Genomic DNA, 22,539 nt, shown 5'->3' with positions numbered 1-22,539 from the left:
CTTGCCCGTGTGTGTGTATGTGTGCGTCGGTCATCTGGGGCAGCTGCCTGCTTGGGGCTTGGTCGGCTAATTTTTAAGTTGATAATTTTGTATGGCCCACAAATGTTATAAATATCCAAATGGCCCTTGGCGGAAAAAAGGTTCCCCACCCCTGGTTTACGGGGTGGTTTGCCATTGCCTTCCCCAGTCATCTACACTTTACCCCCAGCAAGCTGGGTACTCATTTTACCAATCTTGGAACGATGAGTCAACCTTGAGTTGGCTACCCGAAAGTGACTTCCATTGGGATCGAACTCAGGTCGTGAGCAGAGCTTTTGACTGCAGTACTGCAGCTTACCACTCTGCGCCACGGGGCCCTTGCTTCTTGCATAGCAACTGCATAATATGCCCCCCCAAGCCCCTTGGAACCAGCAAGGCTTCATACAGGAGACGAACAGGATACCGCCCTGCAGCGTGAGGACTCTTAATAGCCCACAGGGGTAAGGTTGCACAGAATCTGCTAGGGTGAACCACAGTGCCACAGCATGCTTTGGCACTGCGGCTGAATACGCAAACTAAACCTGACCACCGCCAGTATCTTCTTTTTGCTGTCTTCTTGAGCTCTAGAACAGGAAATAAGGAAGTGCACAGGAGAGGCAGCTGCCCTCGTTAAACAGAGATTGTTTAAATTGGTGCCCCAGTTTTTATCAGAAGTGATAAAACAAAGGAAAACATAGAGCTTGCAATGTTTGAAGTACAGCATCGTGATTTTAGCAAACTCCAGAGAACCCTGGTTGCTTGGTCTGATTAATGCAAGCAGGGGAAGAGAAACAGAGAGAAAAGACTAAAATAAAGATAGGGGAAGAAAGCAAGCTTCCCTACAGTCTCTCACAATAATCCTCCAGGGAGCACCGGGAGGTGTCTGCTAAGGCTGTTGATGGCTTTGTGCCAACATGTCAAGAATCCAAGGCAGGGGTCAAGTATCCACCCACCTGCAAAGGGGCATAAGTCGTTAACAAAGTGCTATACTCAAATAAAAGAAGAGTTGGTTTTTTTATGCCAAATTTCTTTACTACTTAAGGAAGAATCAAACCAGTTTACAATCTCCTTCCCTTCCCCTCCCCGCAACAGACACCATGGGAGGCAGGTAGGGCTGAGAGAGTGTGACTTGTCCAAGGTCACCCAGCAGGCTTCATGTGTACGAGTGGGGAAACCAACCCGGTTCACCAGATTACCATCTGCCGCTCATGTGGAGGAGTGGGGAATCAAACCCAGTTCTCCAGATTAGAGTCCACCGCTCTTAACCATTACACCACGCTGGCTCTCATGACAAAGACCTCGAACTCACATGACAAATCTGAAACTATAGAACATATTATCATGGAGTGCCCAATACTTGGCGGCCAGTTCAGTTAATCCTCTATTTAAAAAAATTGGAATTGTTCAATGAGACATCTGGTGGTACAAGGGTGCGGGCGACGTGGCTACTATCGGATATAAATTATTCTGTTACTCTGTGGCAAAATTTATAGGGGCAATAATTAAACGTAAGAAGAGGAGTACTAAGTAAGGAATTTTTTGTTTCTTTGTTTTCTGCTCAAGGGACAGACAGGTTAAAAGTGGCACCAGGGCCTTTATGGGAGGGAGATGTTCAGTGGCTGCAGCTGCACCACAATCCTAGCTGAACCGCCCACATTGCCAGGACAGGGACACAACTCTGTGACTCTGCTATGGGGAAAAGAGGGCGCCAGCAGCTGCAACTCCACCCGTGGTAAACAAGAAGCCTCCCTCATGGGAGGGGCACCTGGTTATACCAGTGGGCAATGCTACTGCTGAAGCTGCTGCTTTGCCACCCGTGTCTCCTCATCTTGCCTCGTCCGTTCAGGATCAGACAACGATAGGGCCAAATAACTGCCAACTGGTCACATCCTTCCCGAAGCCGAGAACACCACTGCGTGCAAGGTGGCAGCTGACTTTCGTTTGGATGTCATCTGTTAGCGACGGCGGGAGATGAAGTCGCCTGCCCATCTCACCTCACCGCAGTCGAAGGACAAACCTAGCAGCCAAGCACAGCCTCTCTGGCTGGCCACCTGCTACAACTCACAGCAGGCAGCTCAGATAATGAGATGGGGCTTCTCCTACCCCCCTCCCCATCTTTCTCTCCTCAATGGATTTCTCTTGCATTAATTGAAGTACAGCGCTGTCAGTGACACCATTAAGGAACACTTTGTTTTTCTGCTGCTTCTCTTACAGCTCTTTTAGACATCTGAGAAGAAGAGTTGGCTTTTATATGCCAATTTCCTCTACCTTTTAAGGAGAATCAAACCGGCTTACAATCTCCTTCCCTCCCTTCCCCACAACAGACACCCTGTGAGGTAGGTGGGGCTGAGAGAGTATGACTTGCTCAAGGTCACCCAGCTGGCTTCATGGGTAGGAGTGGGGAAACCAACCCCGTTCACCAGATTAGTCTGCCACTCATGTGGAGGAGCGGAGAAACAAGAGTTCCCCACTCCTCCCCGTTGAGTTGTTCGACGGCGGAATCAGCTACCTAGGGAGGTGGTGAGCTCCCCCCTCACTGGCAATCTTTAAGCAGAGGCCGGACAAGCACTTGCCAGGGTTGCTCTAGGCTGATCCTGCATTAAGCAGGGGGTTGGCCTGTATGGCCCCTTCCAACTCTATGATTCTACAAACCCAGTTCTCCTGATTAGAGTCCACCGCTCCTAACCACTACACCACACTGGCTCTGCAGTGGTATTTTAAGTCTGAGGATTTCTGACAGCTGTTATCTTGTATTCTGATCATCTTTGGGGTTGTGTTTTAGATCTACCATAAGCCACCCCAAGAGCCAACTAGGCTAACAGTTGCAGGTCAGTAAAAAACAACAACAGCTGCCTCCAAGGCCATTTCAAAAGTTAATTCTGTTCTTTCACAACACAGACAACTACATTGTCATTCTAAAGAGAGAATCTGAACAGTTGATGATTAAAGTATTTTAAAAATTTTCTTCTAATAAAATTAATGCTTTAAAAAAACTTGACCGTAATTTGACAATCCTTGACCAGTCAAAAAACCAAGAATAAGTTATCATGCCAATAAAGGTGACCGAAACTGAAACTGAATAATTTGCAGCTGCAGAGAAAATGTCTTGCTTTTTTGAGTGGTGAGGTCCTGCTAACTTCCCCCTTTCAGCCTTGGAATCATTTTGAAGGTTGGCTACCAGAAAGATCTTTGTCTTTCACGATGCTGGCACCCATCCTACCTTGGACTGTGAGCGCTTGCACTACTGAGAATCAAAGGTGGCACCACCAATGGTTCTCTCGTCTCCCATAAAATTCAGATTCATTGTGTGAATATTCATGAGCTGGAGGTACCTCTGACTACTGCAGGCAACTCCCTCCCTCTACTTTCTCGTGACTTAAGTGTCCTCTATGGAGCATCTAAACCCTCAATTCAAAACTGCCAATTACAAAATCATGGAGAATGGCACTATCTCCATCCAATCCCAAAGCAGATGTGACAATTCTGCAGGGAGGGGGCACCCCCCATATGCCAACGTTCCCCCGAAGCTGTGATGATGCGCCCTGCTGCTGTTTTCATCCCTCCGTCTCAGAGAAGAAAAGGAAACAGGAGTGTTTAAAGAAGTAGGCCAGCAACCCAAAGGAGTCCGAAAAGCCGCACAAACCAGTATGTAGCAGGGACAAAGCCCAGCAAATTGACTGGAGACAAAACGGGGAATTCTACCACCAAAAGCTATGCAGATCTGGCCCTGAGTATTGCCTGGGAATGGAAATGCCTGAGCATCAGATGTCCTGACCTGTTTGGAAAGAGATGATGGTGCTGAAATGAAACAAACACAACAAAATACCTGCTGTTTGAGGCTATGTAAGAAAAAGAGGCGGCTGCTTGTGGCTACTTCTACTCTGCCATTCTCACAAAACAGCAGCTGGCACTCCCCATTTTTTTAAACCGCTTCCCTAGGCAATTGATCCCTGCCAACCACCTTGGTTTTCCCAAACAATGCACTTGTTATCTTGGCTCTGATAATTGCCAAGGCAGACATTGCAAAGTCAGTGAAAGGAGAAGAGGCCACTTGTTGTGACTGGAGCCCTGGGATGAAACGTCCTTGCGGAACAGGGAAGGTCAAACGCTCGTGTTGTTTAAAACAGGGCAAATCAAGGAGGCGTGATGGAGCCAGAGCAGAATTCCAGCAAATGATACACGCAAGCCAGCTCAGGACAACAATGAGCCCAACACCTGTTAGGGAGGAAGGCTGTTCAGGGAGGGAGGGCCTTCCTAGTACCCTGGGGATCAGTGGGATAGGAGGGAAGGCGTACATCAGAACTATTGACCAAGGGAGCTGAAATCCGTCTCCTAGTGACGACGCCTCCCAAGATGCCCTTGAGCAGAACTGAGGGCACCTTGTGTTGTCTTGTGTAGTGAACAGGTCTATTTCCGGCTAACCCCATGCCTGTAAGATAGGTTCTAGAAACCTGATAGGGATGGACCATTCGTGGTCATGGGAAGTATCCCTGCTCAGGGCATCTGCCGTAATGTTGGAACAGCCTGCCACGTGAATGGCCTTGAGGGATATTTGTTGTTCTATAGCCCATTCCCAAATGAGGGACGCCTCCCGGCATAAAGCTAGGGAATTGGTGCCCCCTTGCTCGTTTCTGTAGAACATAGTCGTGGTGTTGTCCGTGGCGATGAGCACAGTTTTTTGAATGAGAATATCTGCAAAAGAAAGAAGGCCAAATCTGATAGCCCTCATTTCCAACAAATTGATATGCAAGGTGGCCTGGTGGGGGGGTCCATCTTCCCTTAGCTATAAGGGTTCCACAATGTGCCCCCCAACCTCCCATGGAGGCATCCGTAAATAGCTGGACATCCTGTGAGGTGACACCGAAACCAACACCCCTGAGAAGGTTCACCTCCTGCATCCACCAAGTCAATGAACGAATAACTGCTCTGGGAATAAATAACATTTTCCCTTGGGGGTCGACATTGATTCTGAAGGCCCTCAAGAACCAATTTTGCAGGGGTCTCATGCGTAACCTTGCATACGGGACCACCGCAGTGGTTGATGAATGAGTCCCAACAATTTTTGAATCACCACCGCCTTCTGATACCTCTGCGATGTGAAGAACCTCACCAATTTCTGAATGGCTCTAAATCTAGGTATTGGCAGGAAGGCAGAATGCCTATCGGCATCTAGGGTCGCTCCGATGAAGTCTGCCACTCTAGACGGAGTGAGACGAGATTTCTCTAGGTTGACAATTAAACCCAGGTGCGCCAAGGTGTTGGTCACCCTAGTCAGAGAGTCGGCTAAGTCCTGACGAGACCTGCCTACCACCAGCCAGTCATCCAGATAGGGGTAGATGGTGCAATTCTGTAGTGCAGGGGTGGGGAAGCTTTTTCCTGCCAAGGGCCATTCGCACATTTATAACATCTTTCGGGGGCCATACCAGGTGTAGATCTCCCGGTGGGGGGGGAGAGGCTAGGGTTGCTAGGTCTCCAGCCACCACCTGGAGGTTGGCAACCCCAGGAGAGGCCACACAGAGAAGGCCTGCAGGGCGCCCCCCGCTCCCCCCTCCCAGGTGGGAGGGCAGCCAGCGGTGAGCCCCAGAAAACGAGGCATCAGGGGGGCGCAGCCCACAGTCGATTGGCAAGGGAGGAAGGGAGGAAGGAAAACAGAGAAAGAGGAAAAGGGAGGAAGAGAGAGAAAGGGAGAAAGAAATGGAGAGAGGGGGAGAAAGAAAGAAAAGAACGGAGGGAAACAAAGAAAGAGACAGAAAAAGAGGGAGAAAGAGAGGGAGAGAAAGGGGAAAGAGTGACAGAAAAAGAGGAAGAAAAGAGAGAAAAGCCTCCCCCCCACACACACACACCCGCGCATGCCAGCCTGCGCGACCGGGCCCCAGCCTCACCACCTCCCCCGCCCACACACACACACGGCGGCACATGGAGCCCCAAGCAACCGGGCCCCAGTCTCCATGCCCTCCCCCCCAGAGTCCATAAAAAAAAAACCAAGCCCAATCAGCTCCCGCATGCATGCTCTGCCACGGGAGCCGCTGGCCTCTCCCCCCCGCCCCGCTGCTCAACAGTCGACAGGCAGCGAGAGGGGCTTACAATGTGCCGCAGCGTTCCTGCATGCCGCTGTAGGGGGCAGCCTTGGGGGAAGCGTCCCTCCCCCTCCCCTCTCGCCGACCAACAACTGACAGTTGGTGAGAGGAGGTCCAAAGGGCGCTACAAGGGCGCTGTAAGCCGTGGCCCCAGGAACACCTTCGGGGAGGGCCACCCTGCGCCCCGCCTCCGCGGCAGGGTTCCTGGAGGTCCCGAGGGCCACAAAAAATGCCCTCGGGGGCCGCATACGGCCCCCGGGCCTGAGGTTCCCCACCCCTGCTGTAGCGTTAAAAACCCTACCACCTCTGCCATGACCTTCATGAAAACTCGCGGGGCAGAGGATAACCCAAACGGTAAGACCGTATACTCATAGGTGAACCCCTGGCATCTAAACCTAAGAAATTTCCTGCATTGCCTATGGATTGCAATCTGGAAGTACGCATCTTTGAGATCCACCACTGCAAACCACATGTCAGTCGAAAGGAGAGGTAAGATCTCATGTAGGGATAGCATTCTGAATCATTTGGTCTGAATGTATTCATTCAGTGCTCTTAGGTCCATAATGGGTCTCTTGCCTCCACCCTTCTTGTTAATCAAGAAGTATCTGGAGTAGAATCCTATTTGTGGTTCAGTGGGCGGGACCACCTGAATCGCTCTTTTCAGAAGCAGAATCTGCACCTCTTGCAGGACCTCTAGTGAGATCCTGTCCGTTCCCTGGCCAGGATAGGTACACGGTGGGGTATCGGAGAATTCTAAGAAGTAACCTGATCTTATGATATTCAAGACCCAGGAGTCATCCGAAATCTGTAACCGGTTACTAAAATAAACAAACAGACGTTCGAAGGGGAGAGGATCAGCAAAGCCCGGATCCAATCTTGGATCAGCCGATGTAGTGGGTTCCCTGTGACGTCAAGGAGGGTTGACGTCAAGCGGTGGGGGTTGGACAGCTGTGCAGTGTCCGTGGCCTGTAACAAGAGTCGCCTTGACGTCAATGGTAAACTTCGGCGTCGATCTGGCGGTAATTCTCGGCGTCGACCTGGCATTGGTAATAGCCGACGTCGTACTTGCGCCGAGGGTCAAAATACCCGAACTGCGGTTACCAGGGGGGAGGACAATATCCCCATGTACCCCAGTCCTGATATGGGACACGATCCCGACGGTACGTCTCCGTCGTCAGGGATTCCTCTGGGTCGGAGATAACGACCTCGGGGACCTCCATGACTTCATCCTCCGATGAGGAGAATTGAACCTCCAACCCCGATGGCGATGGGGTGTGAGGGCGCCTTAAGGCAGGTGCAACAGCACTCTGCAGGCAATGGTGCGGGCTCCGGCCCCGTTCCGCAGGAGGCGTTGAGCCTCTACTCGATGGTGTACGACGTCGTAGCGAGGCGGATGTCTGCCTCGGGGACCCGGATCCCTTCCGAGAAGGAGCTCGATGTCTCGGTGATTTCTCCTCGATGACGAACTCCCTCTCAGGCGCGCTCGGGGTCAATGCACTCGACGCCGACGGGGCAATCCTTGAGGCAGAGGTCTCTGGTGCAGACCGAATAGAATCTCCCCCTTTTTTTGTTTTGGGAGAGGATGGATTCTTCTTCTTGTCCTTGTGCTTTTTTGTTGGTGGTTCGGACATGGCCCTACGTCTCTAGGTATCTGGGAGGGCCCTCTCTTGGACGAGGTAGCAGGGGAATCTAGGAAACTTGGTCTTGGAGTCTGATCCGGACAGAAGGACTTTTCAAACAGAGCCGCCATTAATTTCTTTGCTCTGTGTTGGCGACACTTGTGCGTAAATAAGGCGCAGGCCTTGCAAGCCGCCACCACATGCCCCTCGCCCAAACATAAGAGACAGTCCTGGTGCTCGTCTGACGAAGCCATCTTCATACCGCACGTGCGGCACTTTTTAAATAAGGCCATGTCCATACACTCTTCCTAGGTATTCGAGGTAAAATTGTTTGAAAAGTTTTACCTCAGTTAGTAGATACGCTGAAGCTCAAGTGCTCCCCACCCCCCGGTCATGTGACTCCTGGGCGGGAAAAGCCGTTAAGGCTTGGTCACTGACGGGGGGAGGGGAGCGCTCCTTGGGAGCCGACTCTTCCAGAAGCGTTGCTAATCTTCTCCGTGGCTGGCCTGTGCCTGCACAGTCCCATGTGGGACTGCACAGAAGCCACGAAAACAAACAATATTTGCGACATGTCAGCGCAGCGACATGTCAGCGCAGGGAGGGGCTGTGGATCAGTGTTCCTGACCTGGATGGCCCAGGCTAGCCTGATCTCGTCAGATCTCAGAAGCTAAGCAGGGTCAGCCATGGTTAGTATTTGGATGGGAGACCACCAAGGAATACCAGGGTTGCTGTGCAGAGGAAGGCACTGGCAAACCAACTCTGAATGTCTCTTGCCATGAAAACCCCAAAAAGGGGTCGCCATAGGTCGGCTGTGACTTGAAGGCACTTTACACACACACAATCAATATTTAACTCTTGATCTATCGCAGCATGGGATTATGTGGCAAAGCAGGAGGTGAACATTATTGCCAGATGGCATGAATGCAAAGTCTATGCAGGGCAGAAGAGGAGCTACTAGCGACATGTCAGCGCAGGGAGGGGCTGTGGATCAGTGCTCAATCCCCAGCATTTCCAGTTCAAAAGGACAAGGCAGTAGGTGATGTGAAAGACCTCTGAGGCATTGGAGAGACACTGCTAGCCTGAGTAGACAATATTGACCTTGATGGACTGATGGTCTGATTCAGTATAAGGCATATGTGTGAACACAGGCTTTCAGGGCACATAAAGATGCCTCATACTGAATCAGACCCTTGGTCCATCAAAGTCAGTATTGTCTACTCAGACCGGCAGCGGCTCCCCAGGGTCTCAGACTGAGGTCTTCCACATCACCTACTTGCCTAGTCCCTTTAAATGGAGATGCCGGGGATAGATCCTGGGACCTTCTGCATGCCAAGCAGAGGCTCTACCACTGAGCCACGACCCCTTGACAGCAGAGGGAACGCAGTTATACAGCCAAGACAAAGGAAGATCTTTTGCCAAATGCAAAGAAATTACTTCCCATGTTAAAAAACCAAACACAGGAAAGAGTTTGAGAATGATGTTGAAAGTGTAAAAGGGGCCCACAAGTCAAAATTCAAACCAGTGTATATCCAAATGCCTGTCCACCATTCCTCCCCCTTTAATCTGCACTGGAAGGGGGCAATTAGCAATTTTCATACATGTCGATTTTGTAATGCTATAAATCCAAACTTGTATTTGCCTTAAGCAAATCTGCCATTTATTTGCTAAACAAAGCAACTAAATCCCTTTTCTTTAAAAATTTGACTAGAAGCTTGCTCTCTCTCTTTTTTTAATGAAAGCAGAGTTCGTGGAATACACAGAACCCCTTTCGTCTTTGCTCCTTACGAAACTCCCAAAATTCAGCTGTGTTTTTTTTCCTCCTTCCTGTTTGCAGTTACCGTAAAGTTTAGCCATGGCTAGAGGTTTAAGCCCTTGGGCATCAGCCCAAGGGCTCTTGCTCCTTTGGCACTTAGCTGGTGCCTTTGGATGAGTCAGCTACTCCATCCCAAACCAGCTCAAGACACAGCTGACTATTTTGTAAGTCGCTTTGGGCCTCTCCAAGGACAAAAGTGGGATATAAATATTTAAGTAAAATAAACAAGTAATTCCCTGAAGCGACACCACTGCCCTCTACTGACAGCTAAGCCTTCCTGCAAGTATGGCTAAAACTAACAGGTCACTCAAAAGTCATGGAAGAGTGTTCACCCACCCTGTTACTGTAGCGATGGCAGGGGGAGAGGTGTTATTTTTCAGTTCTCGCACGTTCACCACCTGAGGGACATTCTTCAAGGTAGACTCAGTTAAGGACGTGCTCACAGCTTTTAAGAAAAAGAAAAGGATGTGTTAATTCTTTCAGCAGTGGCTCATCTCCCACTGTGCACACAAGATGTCAAAACAACTCAGCCAGACTTACCATCTATTATGTAACAGGAGCCATCTACGGCCTGGCCCTCTTGGATGGTGGTCCACCTGCAAGTGGCCTGTGTGTGTGGGTGTAAAGTGCTGTCAAATCGCAGCCGACTTATGGCAACCCAGTAGGGTTTTCAAGGCAAGAGATAAACAGAGGTGGTTTGCCATTGCCTGCCTCTGCATAGCTTCCCTGGTCTTCCTTGGCGGTCTCCCATCCAAGTACTAACCAGGGCCGACCCTGCTTAGCTTCTAAGATCTGATGAGATCAGGCTAGCCTGGGCCATCCAGGTCAGCGCAAGTGGCCTGTGCCACTGCCCAATGCTCAGAGGCACCACTAAAAGAGAGATTTATCATGACACTAATTGCGTATGCCCCCAGCATCCTCAGTCAAAAGGATCGTAGGGAAGCAGGAGCTAGGAAAGATCCTTTGCTGCCTGAGACCCTGGTGTGCTGCTGCTAGTCAGAGCACAGAAAATTAAGCTTGATGGCATGACTCAGTATAAGGCAAATTCATACCACAGGTCACATGATCGGATGCTCCTACATATGAAAAAAGAGTAGCTCATAGAAAACTAGCATGCTAGGAAGAAGGGCTCCAGTCTTCTCCCTGACAGACTACTCTACATGTAGGGACTTTTTTTCTCCTATGGAAAAACATTCCATCAATAGGTAGAAAAGCCTCTACCTGCAAATCATTACCTTAGTGAGAACTAGGTGTATGGAGGCACCTTTAAAAGATTGTGGTGAAACGGGCTCTCTCATTGGATAGTTAAGACTCCTAAATCTACTGAACATTGTAGCCCACACATCTGAGTATTTAACCCTCAGCAGCTGCCTGCCCAAACCAGCCAATGGCTGGCCAAAGCTGCTGTTTCCCTTGGGCTTTAACACCACCATTGCTCATCTTCTTCCCCCTTCCCTTCCTTAGCTTAGAAACACTTCGCTGATCTGCACTCAAGCAATATTCAAAATCTGTGCTCTCAGAAGCAAAGTCAAGTCCCTCCCCCCTTAAATTAACAGGGAAGCCAGTATGACAAAGTGTCAGACTTGAACCATGGAGACCCATTTTCCAACGTATACTAAGCAACAAAACTCACTGTGTGATTTTGGGCTGGTTACTATCGCTCAAACTAATCAGATTGTTCTGAGGATAAAATGTGTGCCTGCACACATGTGTGTGTGTTTGTGGGGAGGATGACAAAACCACATAACGCTACCCTGACTTTCTCAAAGAACGGGCTACATAAAAAACGAATAGTTTACAAAGTGTTCAATACTTATTTTACCACTAGGCTCCTGTGCTTCTCAAGGCTCCATTCAATCAGCACACCAAAACCATGGCGCAGAGATGCCTGTTGAATTTTATACTCCACTGCGCTTCCTGTGGGGGCAGGCACCTCTGGAGCCACAGCAGTGGTCACAGCCATGGTTTGTCAATTCAAACATCAAGCCAAGCCATATTTAGTACAACTTACAATTTGCAAATCCATTTCAAACCACGGTTTAAACCATGGTTTAGGGGAGAGCCTGTGGTTCACTGGAAGAACCTCTGCTTGGCACGCAGAAGGTCCCAGGTTCAATCCCTGGCATCCCCAGTTAAAATTACCAGGCAGTAAGAGATGTGAAAGACCTCAGCCTGAGACCTGCTGCCAGTCCGAGTAGACAATACTGATCTTGATGGACCAATGGTCTGATTCAGTATAAGGCAGCTTCATGTGCGTTCGTGTATTTCTGTTTCGCCAATGAATAACAAATCATGACTTACGTCAGACGCAGAGTCAAGCCACAGTTAAACTTCCTTTACTATGGGCTGGCGGACTGTCTATGGAATTTTGCAGGAGGGGGAAGGATTTTAGGGCGGTATGTATGGAATTTGAGAAATTCAATAGGACAGGCTGAGTTTGAACTACAGCAAGGTATAGAGAAGCAGCGGCTAGTCTCCCATTGCAATTCTAAGAGCCAGCAACTGCACAACTCTGTCTCTGGCCCTTGCCAGGCTATGAGTTTCTATAGGACAATTTAAAGAGCTAAGCAATGGGCTGCAGGTTCCGTCAGACAAGAGGCAATTGCATGCATTTGAGATTGGCTCAGTCGTAGACCAAGGGTCCCACATCAGGCAGTCAAAGTACAATCTCACCTGGATTCTGGTTGGCCATCTGTCTCCGCAGAGCAGCTTCTGCCGCTGCCTGAGGCGCCGGGATGGTGACAGAGGGAGCACCATGCTTCACGGTTTTCGTTGCCAGCATGGTGCTGTCTGCCCCTTGAGGTATAATTTTGGGGGTGGATGCTGGAAGGAAAAAGAGATGCCTCATTCAGTTGCTGTGAATGATGAAGCCTGTAGCCTCTGCTGAAACCTCTAAATGGATAAAGGTGGTACTGCAGTAGTCCCGCTTTCATGCAGGTGAAGGAAAGAAGGTCTCCTCCTAGACTGAAGGCCTCCTGAAGTGGAGGTCTCCTCCTAGACTGAAGTGGCACATAGAAAAAGAGCACTCTTACTGGTGGTGCCTAGCCTCTGCAATGCTCTCCTTGAGTCTCACTTGGTGCCCACCCTGCTGTCATTGAGGTGCCAGGTTAAAGAAACACGCAAACTTTTCTCTTTACCCAGGCTTTTAACTGAAGTCTTATTGGATCCTTTTGTTGTTGTTGTTTTCTTGCCTCGATCATGCCTGAGTGCTTTTATATGACTTAGAAAAGGGTAGGAGTCCAGTAGCACCTTGAAGACTAACAAAAGGCAGGGACTTAATCACCATGAGCTTATGACCCACACTTACTGGGAATTCCTTCTTCATGGGGAATAATTGCAATCCCTGATCCCCATCACGAATGGGGTTCAACGGGTTATCCACACCTGTTGGCGTAAGGCAGACACACGCTGAGCCAGTCAGTGTAGCGTGCGTGGAGCCCCGGACATCTTTTATGATTTGTATACCTTTTACCCTATTTCTATTCTGTTTTGCAGTTATTCTGCTGCTGGCGCTTGCTGATAGTGTTAGTTTGCATTATTTTTATGCCAAATTGTTTTCATTTTCCCCCTCCTCAAGTAAGTCTCTAAAGAGGCAGCATATACATTTCCTAAATATAATGAAAAAATATTTGGGTCATAGATGCATGGTAGTAGATGGCTTTTTTAAAAAAACTGATGCAACAATGTTAGTTGCACAGAGTTAGGAGAGTGCAAAATATTTAACTAACATCTTGGATAAATAAGGTATGGGATATGGCAAGATTACAAAAAATTGACTGAATTAGTTAGACTGAGGGATGGATAAACTAATCTGGTTTATTTTTCTGAATGCTGGAAACTTTTTGATTTCTGGAGGAACAAGTTATATCCGTCTATTGATGTATATTCCTGTATCATAGTTTTAGTTTATAATCATATAGGTATTTGGAACATGGAATAGTCGATGACCTTGTAGGTACTCAGTAAGCATTTGTTACTATCAGGTGATCCTTTACTCTCTCTCTCTCTCTCTCTCTGTGTGTGTATATATATATATAAATAAAAATACGTACACACAAATTAAAAGAAAAATATATTATTTGGGTTTAACTGGATTCATAGCACAGAATCTTGACTGAACAAAAAACTAATTCATCACATCTGATATCTGATTTGATATTGACATGTTCTCCAATAATCTATAACAATCAGTGCACATACGCTGTGACAAGGCACAATCTGTACCCACTGCACCCTACATTTGGAGACAAACTACAAAAGGTTAAATATACAGGCTAGTATCCCAAAAGCCACTTCAGATGCTCCCAAGGTCCCGTACATACCTAGCTGGATCTTTGACACCCCCCTTAATCTTCAGGGCCCCAGGTCATACCTCAGCTTGCACTTTAAAGTCTCTGTGGTATCAAATAGTTTTACAGCCAGCACAGGGGGCTGCTGTTTAAACCCCCAAGTCCAAACCACTCTTATCTTCAGCACATGGAGCTGGTTGCATGGTTCTCCATATCCTGGCTCCCTCCTCTGGGCCTTGTGTACTTTCTATTATTATAAACCACAAACTACCAGAGAGAAAATGGGCTCCCCTGAGAACACTTATGGTAATGACTCTAATATACAACAAAAGGGGATCCAGGCACTGCAACGGCTCATTACAATTTCCACTTCCAAAACTGCATTCATCCAGTTTATTTATCTGTTTCAGCTATGGAAAATGCTTTCCTCAAGCATTTCACAGTGTGAAATGATCCATTAGATTTCCCGTGCTTTGCAGCAAACAGCCAATAACAAATTTTCAATAAAGGCCTGATGGCTATGGACATCAGCATTCTTTAAGGAACTCAACAGCATCACAAAAAGCAGCCTGCCTGAATCTGATCCCGGTCACTAATATTTGAACTCCCCTCCCCCAACATCTATACTCGAAGAACACTCCCACTTTGTATGCATGAAAAACAGCATAATTTGCACATAATAGTTAAGAAGTTTGTAAATTCTATGCCACATACTGCTCTTTCCCATAAGGGTCATTATTTGTTCTTTGCCCCACTGCTCCACTTGTTATCAAAACACACTCCCAAACTTCACACCTCAGAAATGCAAGCTCAACAGCAGACTGAATAACAGGGTCCAGAAGCAAACAGCTTGAGCATGTGAAGCAAAAACAAAGTACATGACTTCTGTTTTTAGATTTCGCTTAGGATCAACATGACTACCTGCCTCATGGTAGCCCCCTGACCCACACCATGCAGCTACTAGTCCATGTGGGCCCCATGACCCCAGGAATCAGCCTTCTAGGTGTTGGAGGGAAGAAGGGAAAATGACAAAAGCCTGCATCCCCAAGAGCTCTCCTCTGACAGACAGCTGGGCAAGGGCAAACCCAAGTTTGTCAGTATGGCTGCAAAGGCAAGCTACGGTTTGCTGAAAGCCAGGAAGGATCTGATTTGGTTACCATTTGTATGTGAGCCTGGGTCTCCTTCTTGCCTGTTCACATAAAGCCAAAGCATCACAATATCCATAAGTACGAAAACGAGGAAAATGTAAACTCAACATTACAGAGCCAACAATAAAATCCCCCTGGTATAAATCCCCACAAGAAAAGTTCTACAGTTTACTCACTCAAAGTGTTCATTGGAATGTGGGATTTGCCGACAGGCAAGTGCTGCGACATGAGGCCAGGCTGAACTGAGGAAGTCCGGACAACAGGGGGGTGGCGGGGCATGGAGATCGGGACAGCCAACACTTCCTCTTTCTCTACAGCTTGGGAATCCTCATTCTCCAGGGGCTGGGAAACTGAAGATGTGGAGCTAACATCATCCAAGTCTTCATCATATCTCGAGCACAGGAAAGCCGATTGGGAGAGATTGGCTGCAAAAGTTTGGGGAAACCAAGCAGATTCAAAACCAAGCGAGAGATAAGGGTCACTGGATTGACACCGGCCACTTTAGGGGTTTATGTGACACCACTCAGTGGGAGAAAATTATAAAAGGAAAACACGACAAAGGAAACCACAAGGATGGATGCAGGAATTCTAAAAGGTCTCAAACTTTTCTCTGACAAAGGCCGTTTATGCATGTGAGTTTTACCTGAGGTTCATTGCTTGCATAAAAAAACATTTTAAGAAGAAAGTAAAAAAAGGAGCAACCTGAAAGGGGGGGAGAGAAATCCAAGCCACAGTTTTAAAAAGGCTTACTTCTGTTCAGAAAGAGCTCCGAGGAAGCAGGAAGTATTTGAATCCCTGCATCTTTACACCCTGCTTTGTAATTGGCTGTGATAGAAACCAAGCTTCTGCGTCCCGCGCTTTGCCTTTTGCATGGGGATTTCAAGCAGGCTGAGCTCAGGGGAGAGGGAAGTATCAGGTTAACAGAGGAACGGGAAGCCCCAGGATTTGTGAGGGCTGGCAGCGAGGTCATCTCTAATGGATGGAAAACTCATGCGTAACTCCAAGGAACAACTGAGACAGCCCGGGGGCGAACGTGAAAGTACCCATGTATAAACGACCGAAGTGTTCACAGAACACAAGTGCATACAGAATCCAATCATTGCAGATCAGACCTGATCCCAGCTAGAGACACTAGATATGAACAACTAGATTCGAATCCAGTTATAGACCAGAAAGATTTTTGGGGTATAAGCGTTCGAGAGTGAAAGCTCTCTTCAACAGATTCTCGAAAGCTAATACCCTGAAAAATCTATTTGGTCTCTGAGATGCAGATCTTGCTCTTCTACTGCAAATCAACACAACTACCCTCTCAAACTATTTAGATATGAATAGACAAAGCAAAATCTATAGTCTTCAGAGGAACAATTACCTTTTTTTGTTTGCTAGAAACTTTCAGTATTTGTGGTAGAAATGTCTGGTTTTGTGGGGGACTGTCATAATGTAGGCCAGAGCCACTTGAAAATGAACACGCTTTTGCTGAGTGCTTATTTGATGGACTACTGTGTACCTGGGGCTGTTGACCTGATGGGCGGCATCTTCCGCTTGGACAGGAAATTCCGCAGCTGAGTCTGCTTCACCGGGGACAGTTTCACTGGAAAAGAAGAGGGGGAAAATGATAGGTAAGCAGGAGTCAGCGATTTGTTCAGGATCATGTCTCCGTTGCACCAATAACTCTTCTGTTATTCAGCCTCAATGATCCCACAATGATCCCATAATGGTATGGAAATGGCAAGCAATGGGGAGTAATTTGCAGGCGCACACATGAAGCAAAGGTCAAGTGACACAGCGACACAATCAAGAGCCAGGAAATGAGCTGGAGTTGTAACTTTGGCCATTTATATATGGCCGTTCCTTCGCGGCCACCCCTCCAATGACTTCGGGTCTTTGCGTTGATTATGCATACCGTTTCCGACCGTCAGAGGTTGCCTCACTCCCCCCTGAATTTCCCCATGTTTTGCCTATGTTGTCAAATTCGAGATAAAACAGGTCTCACAAAGCACAGGCAAAACATGGGGAAACATGGGGGAAGAGCAAGGCAACCTCTGAAGGCCCAACACAGCCAGTCAGAAAAGTCCACCCCAAATTTACTTTACTCCTTCAAAACGTTTGCCAGCCACCAAACCCAGGGGATCTCTGTGCTGAATCTCTGGAGCCCTGCACTACAAGAAGCACATGAGGAAACCATCACCAATACACTGTTGATGTGACAGAAACCCCAAAACCTTACTACGGTAAGAGTGCCACCTAAAGTGTCTGGGACCTTGGACCCCTTGGGAGAGTTTACATTAGAATAGCCTGCTCATTTCCATTCCACATTGAACAATCCTGATAAGACTTAATCCCATTCGGACAAAGGACAATCCAGTTTGGGCCAGATCACATATTTGTCACGGAAATTCTGATGCTTTTATTCGGCTGCGGTGGGTAACAGTAGGCTCTGACATCAGAGAAGGGCTTTGCGTGCCATTTGCTGCATCAGCGTGTCACTTTCGGAAAGGAGGCTGGCTCAGGTCAAAGTCCATTGACCACAAATATCTAGACATCTGAGATTTTCCCTTGTCTTCAGCTGTCAGTCTTCACCGGAAACTGAGTCCACAAGTGGCTGGGTAGGGGTTAATGACACCTTCATCTTCTGCTTACTGCAAGGAGCTCTGTACATGATCTCAGGAACCTGCTACAGCTTAGGTAACATGTGCTTAGCTTAGTTCAACTGTATTGCTTTTCATTTCCACATCTCTGTGCTGTGTGCTTTCCCCTATATATTTTTTTTGCCCTTTCCCCACGTTTTTGAATCCAACCGCTTCCCCCCTTTTTCCCTTTCTTTTATAATAAGCCTTTTTAAAAAGACTTTTTTTTTTTTTGGCTTCACTATTTTTCTGGGATATTTCTCTTAATTTTCGCCCTTCGTGCTAGACTGCACAGGAACTACACAGCTGGTTATAAGGTATTTTCAAGGGTTTCTACCCTGTCACTTCATTTTTGCTCTAATACTTCAGAGTCTAGATGTTCTCTGGAGGTCCTGAGTGGTGGCAGCTGGTTACCAGGGTGCTTTCCAGGGAACCTTGGTCTAAGGGGGTTTCCCACCAAAGACAGACACCATTTCCCCTCCCCTCCTACCATAACAGTGGACTTACCGGGCGCTTTGGACAAACTCTTGGGACACGATTCCATAGTAAATTTCATCAAGGCGTTACCCAAGCTCTCCAGTTCGCTGTCAAGGCTGCGTCAGTTGGGAGTTGAAAGAGCAGCACAGGAAAGAAGCCAAGAAGCCATGTCACCATCACAAAGCAGAACATACAGCATCCTTTCCTAACGGCTCAAAGCAATTCACCTGGTTTGTCTCCTTAATGCTGTTGCTGCCCATGGTGCTTTACAGAGTAACAAAAAGAAGGTCCCCACCTGGAGGAATTTACAATCTATAATTCAACATAGACGCGGTTCAGGTAGATGCAGATGAGCTTGGGGAAACCCTCGGGCTCATGTGTTGCCTGCCACAAACGTTCAGGGAGGAAACTGTTGATTTCCTGTTACATCCAAGCCACAAACCATGGTTTGCATTCACCCTGCAAACCAGGATTCTAAGCTCTAGATTAACCCTGGTTTGCATGGAAATTGTGAACTGTTGTGTATTTGCTGGTGATGGCTTCCCAGAAAAACATCGCTGGTCACGCCTGAGGGAAAGGTGGGTGTAGGAGGCAATGTGCAAGTCTGAGCGTTCCCCCCGGATTCTTCACTTGGAGGCAATCCCTGGTTTGACATTACAACTGAACCAAGACATAAGGAAGGGGATGAGGATGGAGGGAAGTGCAAAACAGGAAAAATAAACATTCTCCCTGTGTGCACATTTGTTCAGTAGAGGCTGAACTAAAGATATAACATTCCTGGAAATTTTGAAGTCAAGGAAAACACATCCCCTCCTCAGCAAATAATGGAAATGTGTGTGTGGGGTATTGCATTGTACTTATTTTCCTATCACACCTATTCTGCTGCTTTAATAACAAATACATTATTTTTAACTTAACATATAAAAGGTTGGTTTCAGGTAGCCGGCTCAAGGTTGACTCAGCCTTCCATCCTTCCGAGGTCAGTCAAATGAGTACCCAGCTTGCTGGGGGTAAAGGGAAGATGGCTGGGGAAGGCACTGGCAAACCACCCCATAAACAAAGTCTGCCTAGGAAACGTCGGGATGTGACGTCACCCCGTGGGTCAGGAATGACCCAGTGCTTGCACAGGGGACCTTTACCTTTTTAATACACAATGACATGGATGGGGCTGACATCAGTTGGAGAGAGGTCTCATTCACCAGCCCAGTTTAGCCTCTCTACCCAGCCCCTAGGAGTTTTCATTCACAAGGACTAGAACCTTGCTTTTTGAAAAACGACAGCTGACATTTTTTTTCTCGTACACGGAGCTGTGGAATTTACCCAGCTCTGGCCATCATGGAGACAGTCTTGTGTGCACAGTTTTGCACAGCGGTGTTGGATAGATTTAACACATTACACAGTGTGGACATAAGGCAGCAAGGCAGCGAAGCAAAAGAATGCTTTCCTTGGAATTCCCCAGCGACACGTACCTCTGGACGCTGCTGTGGGTGGAGGAGTCACAAGTGAGGCCCCACGGAGAGGTCTGCTTGTACAAGTGAAGCTGCTCCAGGCTGTCCACCAAGTTTGTCAGCCGTTTCCTCTGCTGGTTAATTATCTCTCGGTTATTCGTGAGGGTGTTGAACAAAGTCTCTCTCTCAGGCACCATTAGACGTCTATTAAGAAAATAAGTCAGGGGAAAGAAGAAAAAAATCAAGACTATTGCAGAAGAAAATTTCGAGAGAGAGGAAGACAGAAGGAGGAATGGGAAAAGGCTCTGGTAACAACAGATGGCAGTGAGGAAGTCAGTAGGTTTGGCTACTGAGCCAGTGTGATGTAGTGGTTAACAGCAGTGGTTCGGAGCAGTGGACTCTGATCTGGAGAACCGGGTTTGATTCCCCACTCTCCCACATGAGCGGCGGACGTTAATCTGGGGAACTGGATTTGTTCCCTCACTCCTACACATGAAGCCAGCTGGGTGACCTTGGGCTAGTCATAGCTCTCTTACAGCCCTCCCAACCCCACCTACCTCACAGGGTGTCTGTTGTGGGGAGGGGAAGGGAAGGTGATTGTGAGCCAGACCGATTCTTCCTTAAGTGGTAGAGAAAGTCGGCATATAAAAACCAACTCTTCTTCTTATCCTACATAATCCCGAGGAAAACCTTGTAAGGCAGGCCGATGCCATCACTATATCTAACATTACCAGCTGGTCTATCTGTAGATAACCAAAGCTGCACACTGGGGCCACCTACGGACAAGGTAGGGGTCTCAACATACTTGGGAGTCTCTCCGAGTAATATGAAAAATATGACTTTGTAAATGACCCCCCCTCCCCCTGAAAAAAAAACACTGGCTTGAGAAGCACTGAGTATTCATCAGAAGAAACAAAATGCTGACTAGCTGCAAACAAGAAAACAAATTGGGGAGGGGGGAGAAATTTACCTTAAGCCTGGGAGAGACTGGATGCCCTTACTGCCCCCCCATGTGATTCCTCACAGGCTCCCACTGTAAAGTGGCTCACATAGAAAACTACAAAGCAGTTTTAATTATTAAGAATCCAGAAAAAAAAGCTATAAATGAGCATGTTATGCAGTTTGCTGTTACAACCCTCTGCTCACTGACGGCAGGTCTATCGACTGCTATTAATCATAGTAGCTAAACTGAACCTCCATTTATACAGGCAATATACCTTGAAGAGCCAGGTGCTGGTAATAAGCTTCACTGCCTTCCTCATGAATTTCCCACAGCCATCAGCTGCTGGAGGGAACGAACCAGATAGACCTTCAGGTTGGTCCAGCAAGCGGATAAACGGATGAAAGTGACTAATCTCAAGTCAAACTGGCAAGTCCATGCAGTCCAGCACAATCTGCCAGCAGCTCTCCAGGTTTCAGGTAGAGAAAGGTCTCTGCTGCCACTTGCTAACTGAGATCCTTTTTAACTGGAGATGCCAGAGACTGAACTGGGACCTTCGGTGTGCAAAACAGGGGCTCTTCCAATAAGCCACAGCCCTTCCTCTACTTCTGCACTTTGTGAACAATTTTATCACTTTTCTCGATGAAAAACATCAACCCCGGCCACAGGCAGACACTTTGATATCGACATCATTGAGATCTGGGGAAAATCTTTGGAGGGGGCCTGCCCCGTGTTCTGTCATTATACAATAAGAGGTGGGTCACCACAAGAGACAGGGTCTTCTCTGTGGTGGTGCCTTTGTGTAACATCCTAACAAACTATTTGTCTGGCACCAAGCCTGTTCATTCTTAGTACCAGCTTAAGACTTGTTTCTTAAATTTATGCAGGCTTTTAGCTGATTATGAGGAAAACTGTTAGTCTGCCTATCATATTATTTTAAACTCCTGGCAATCTATAGAGAAAAGTGGTTCTTGTGTGTTATCCGGGCTGTGCAACCGTGGTCTTGGTATTTTCTTTCCTGACGTTTCGCCAGCAGCTGTGGCATGCCTGCCACAGCTGCATGCCTGCCACAGCTGCTGGCGAAACGTCAGGAAAGAAAATACCAAGACCAGGATTACACAGCCCGGATAACCCACAAGAACCAATGAACTCTGACCGTGAAAGCCTTCGACAATATTATAGAGAAAAGTGTTCTTAAAACTGCTGTCGATTATATATTTTTTTTCTGATTGTCACGTTTTAAGGTTGCTGTTTTAAAATATGGTTTTAATGCTATTTAAGTGCTGCTTTAAATCATTGTTGCTTTTCTTAACTTTTTAATATTTTAATCCTAGTGTCTTTGATATTATATTAAATCATTTTTAAAACATCTCAGCAGCCTCTGGGCTCAGCATGTGGTTTAGAAGTGGATCAAATAAACAACGTATAACCAGTTAAAAAATATTTTAAAACCAGTTCACACACACAAACATAAATGCCAGATTTAAAGGTATATTATGGCTAAAATTGTTCTCTAAAATAGATTTCCAAGATTAACAGTGCCATCCTAAAAAGCATCACACCATTCTAAGCCAGTTGGTTTCAGCTGACGTAGAAGGGTGTAACTCTGCTTAGACTGGGCATTGTAAATCACTCACCTTTGGTTTTTCTGCTGTTCCAGATGCCGGTCCCATTCCAAATCCAGAACGTCGTTCACGTCCTGAACAGCAAACTTCACGTACTGGTGCAAGCGTCGAATTTCCTGCCCCAGAAAGGAAATCAAACAGTCACTTTTCCGACCCATTCAAAATACTCATAACTCAATTTGAACATACAGTTTCAGCACAGATCAGCCGAGGCAGCTCCAGCGAGGGCGGTGACCAGACCTGGGGCTTCTTGGTGGTAGAAACGTCACACTTCTGGACTTCCCTGCCCAGAGAAACTGACCTGGCCAGTTCAGGGGAGTTGCTGGGAAAGATTGTGAAGACTAAACTTCAGGAAGCTATTTTGTGTCTGTGTGATCTAGACCACCCAGAGTCTAATTAAGCACACGTTCCATAATCACTTCTTTATTTTGTTATTAATTTTGGATATTTCTATGCAA

At 47.3% G+C, this 22,539-nt stretch overlaps 1 protein-coding gene across 1 annotated transcript in view; it reads right to left on the bottom strand.

Moving 5' to 3' along the window:
- Positions 1-22,539, bottom strand: part of NUP214 (nucleoporin 214) — a 101,218-nt gene that overhangs the window by 41,141 nt on the left and 37,538 nt on the right. The window contains exons 18-26 of the mRNA XM_056860159.1: positions 22,094-22,197; positions 19,538-19,720; positions 18,099-18,184; positions 16,472-16,555; positions 15,141-15,389; positions 12,201-12,350; positions 9,864-9,972; positions 7,225-7,613; positions 4,470-4,710 (exon numbers count right to left, since the gene is read on the bottom strand). Coding sequence (XP_056716137.1) covers positions 4,470-4,710; positions 7,225-7,613; positions 9,864-9,972; positions 12,201-12,350; positions 15,141-15,389; positions 16,472-16,555; positions 18,099-18,184; positions 19,538-19,720; positions 22,094-22,197 — 1,595 coding nt within the window. The remainder of the gene's footprint in view (positions 1-4,469; positions 4,711-7,224; positions 7,614-9,863; positions 9,973-12,200; positions 12,351-15,140; positions 15,390-16,471; positions 16,556-18,098; positions 18,185-19,537; positions 19,721-22,093; positions 22,198-22,539) is intronic.

Source organism: Euleptes europaea, chromosome 14 (assembly GCF_029931775.1).
Source record: "Euleptes europaea isolate rEulEur1 chromosome 14, rEulEur1.hap1, whole genome shotgun sequence".
Lineage (NCBI taxonomy): Eukaryota > Metazoa > Chordata > Lepidosauria > Squamata > Sphaerodactylidae > Euleptes > Euleptes europaea.
The sequence above is the reverse complement of the archived record's forward strand: the minus strand, read 5'-3'. Positions and strand labels throughout refer to the sequence as shown.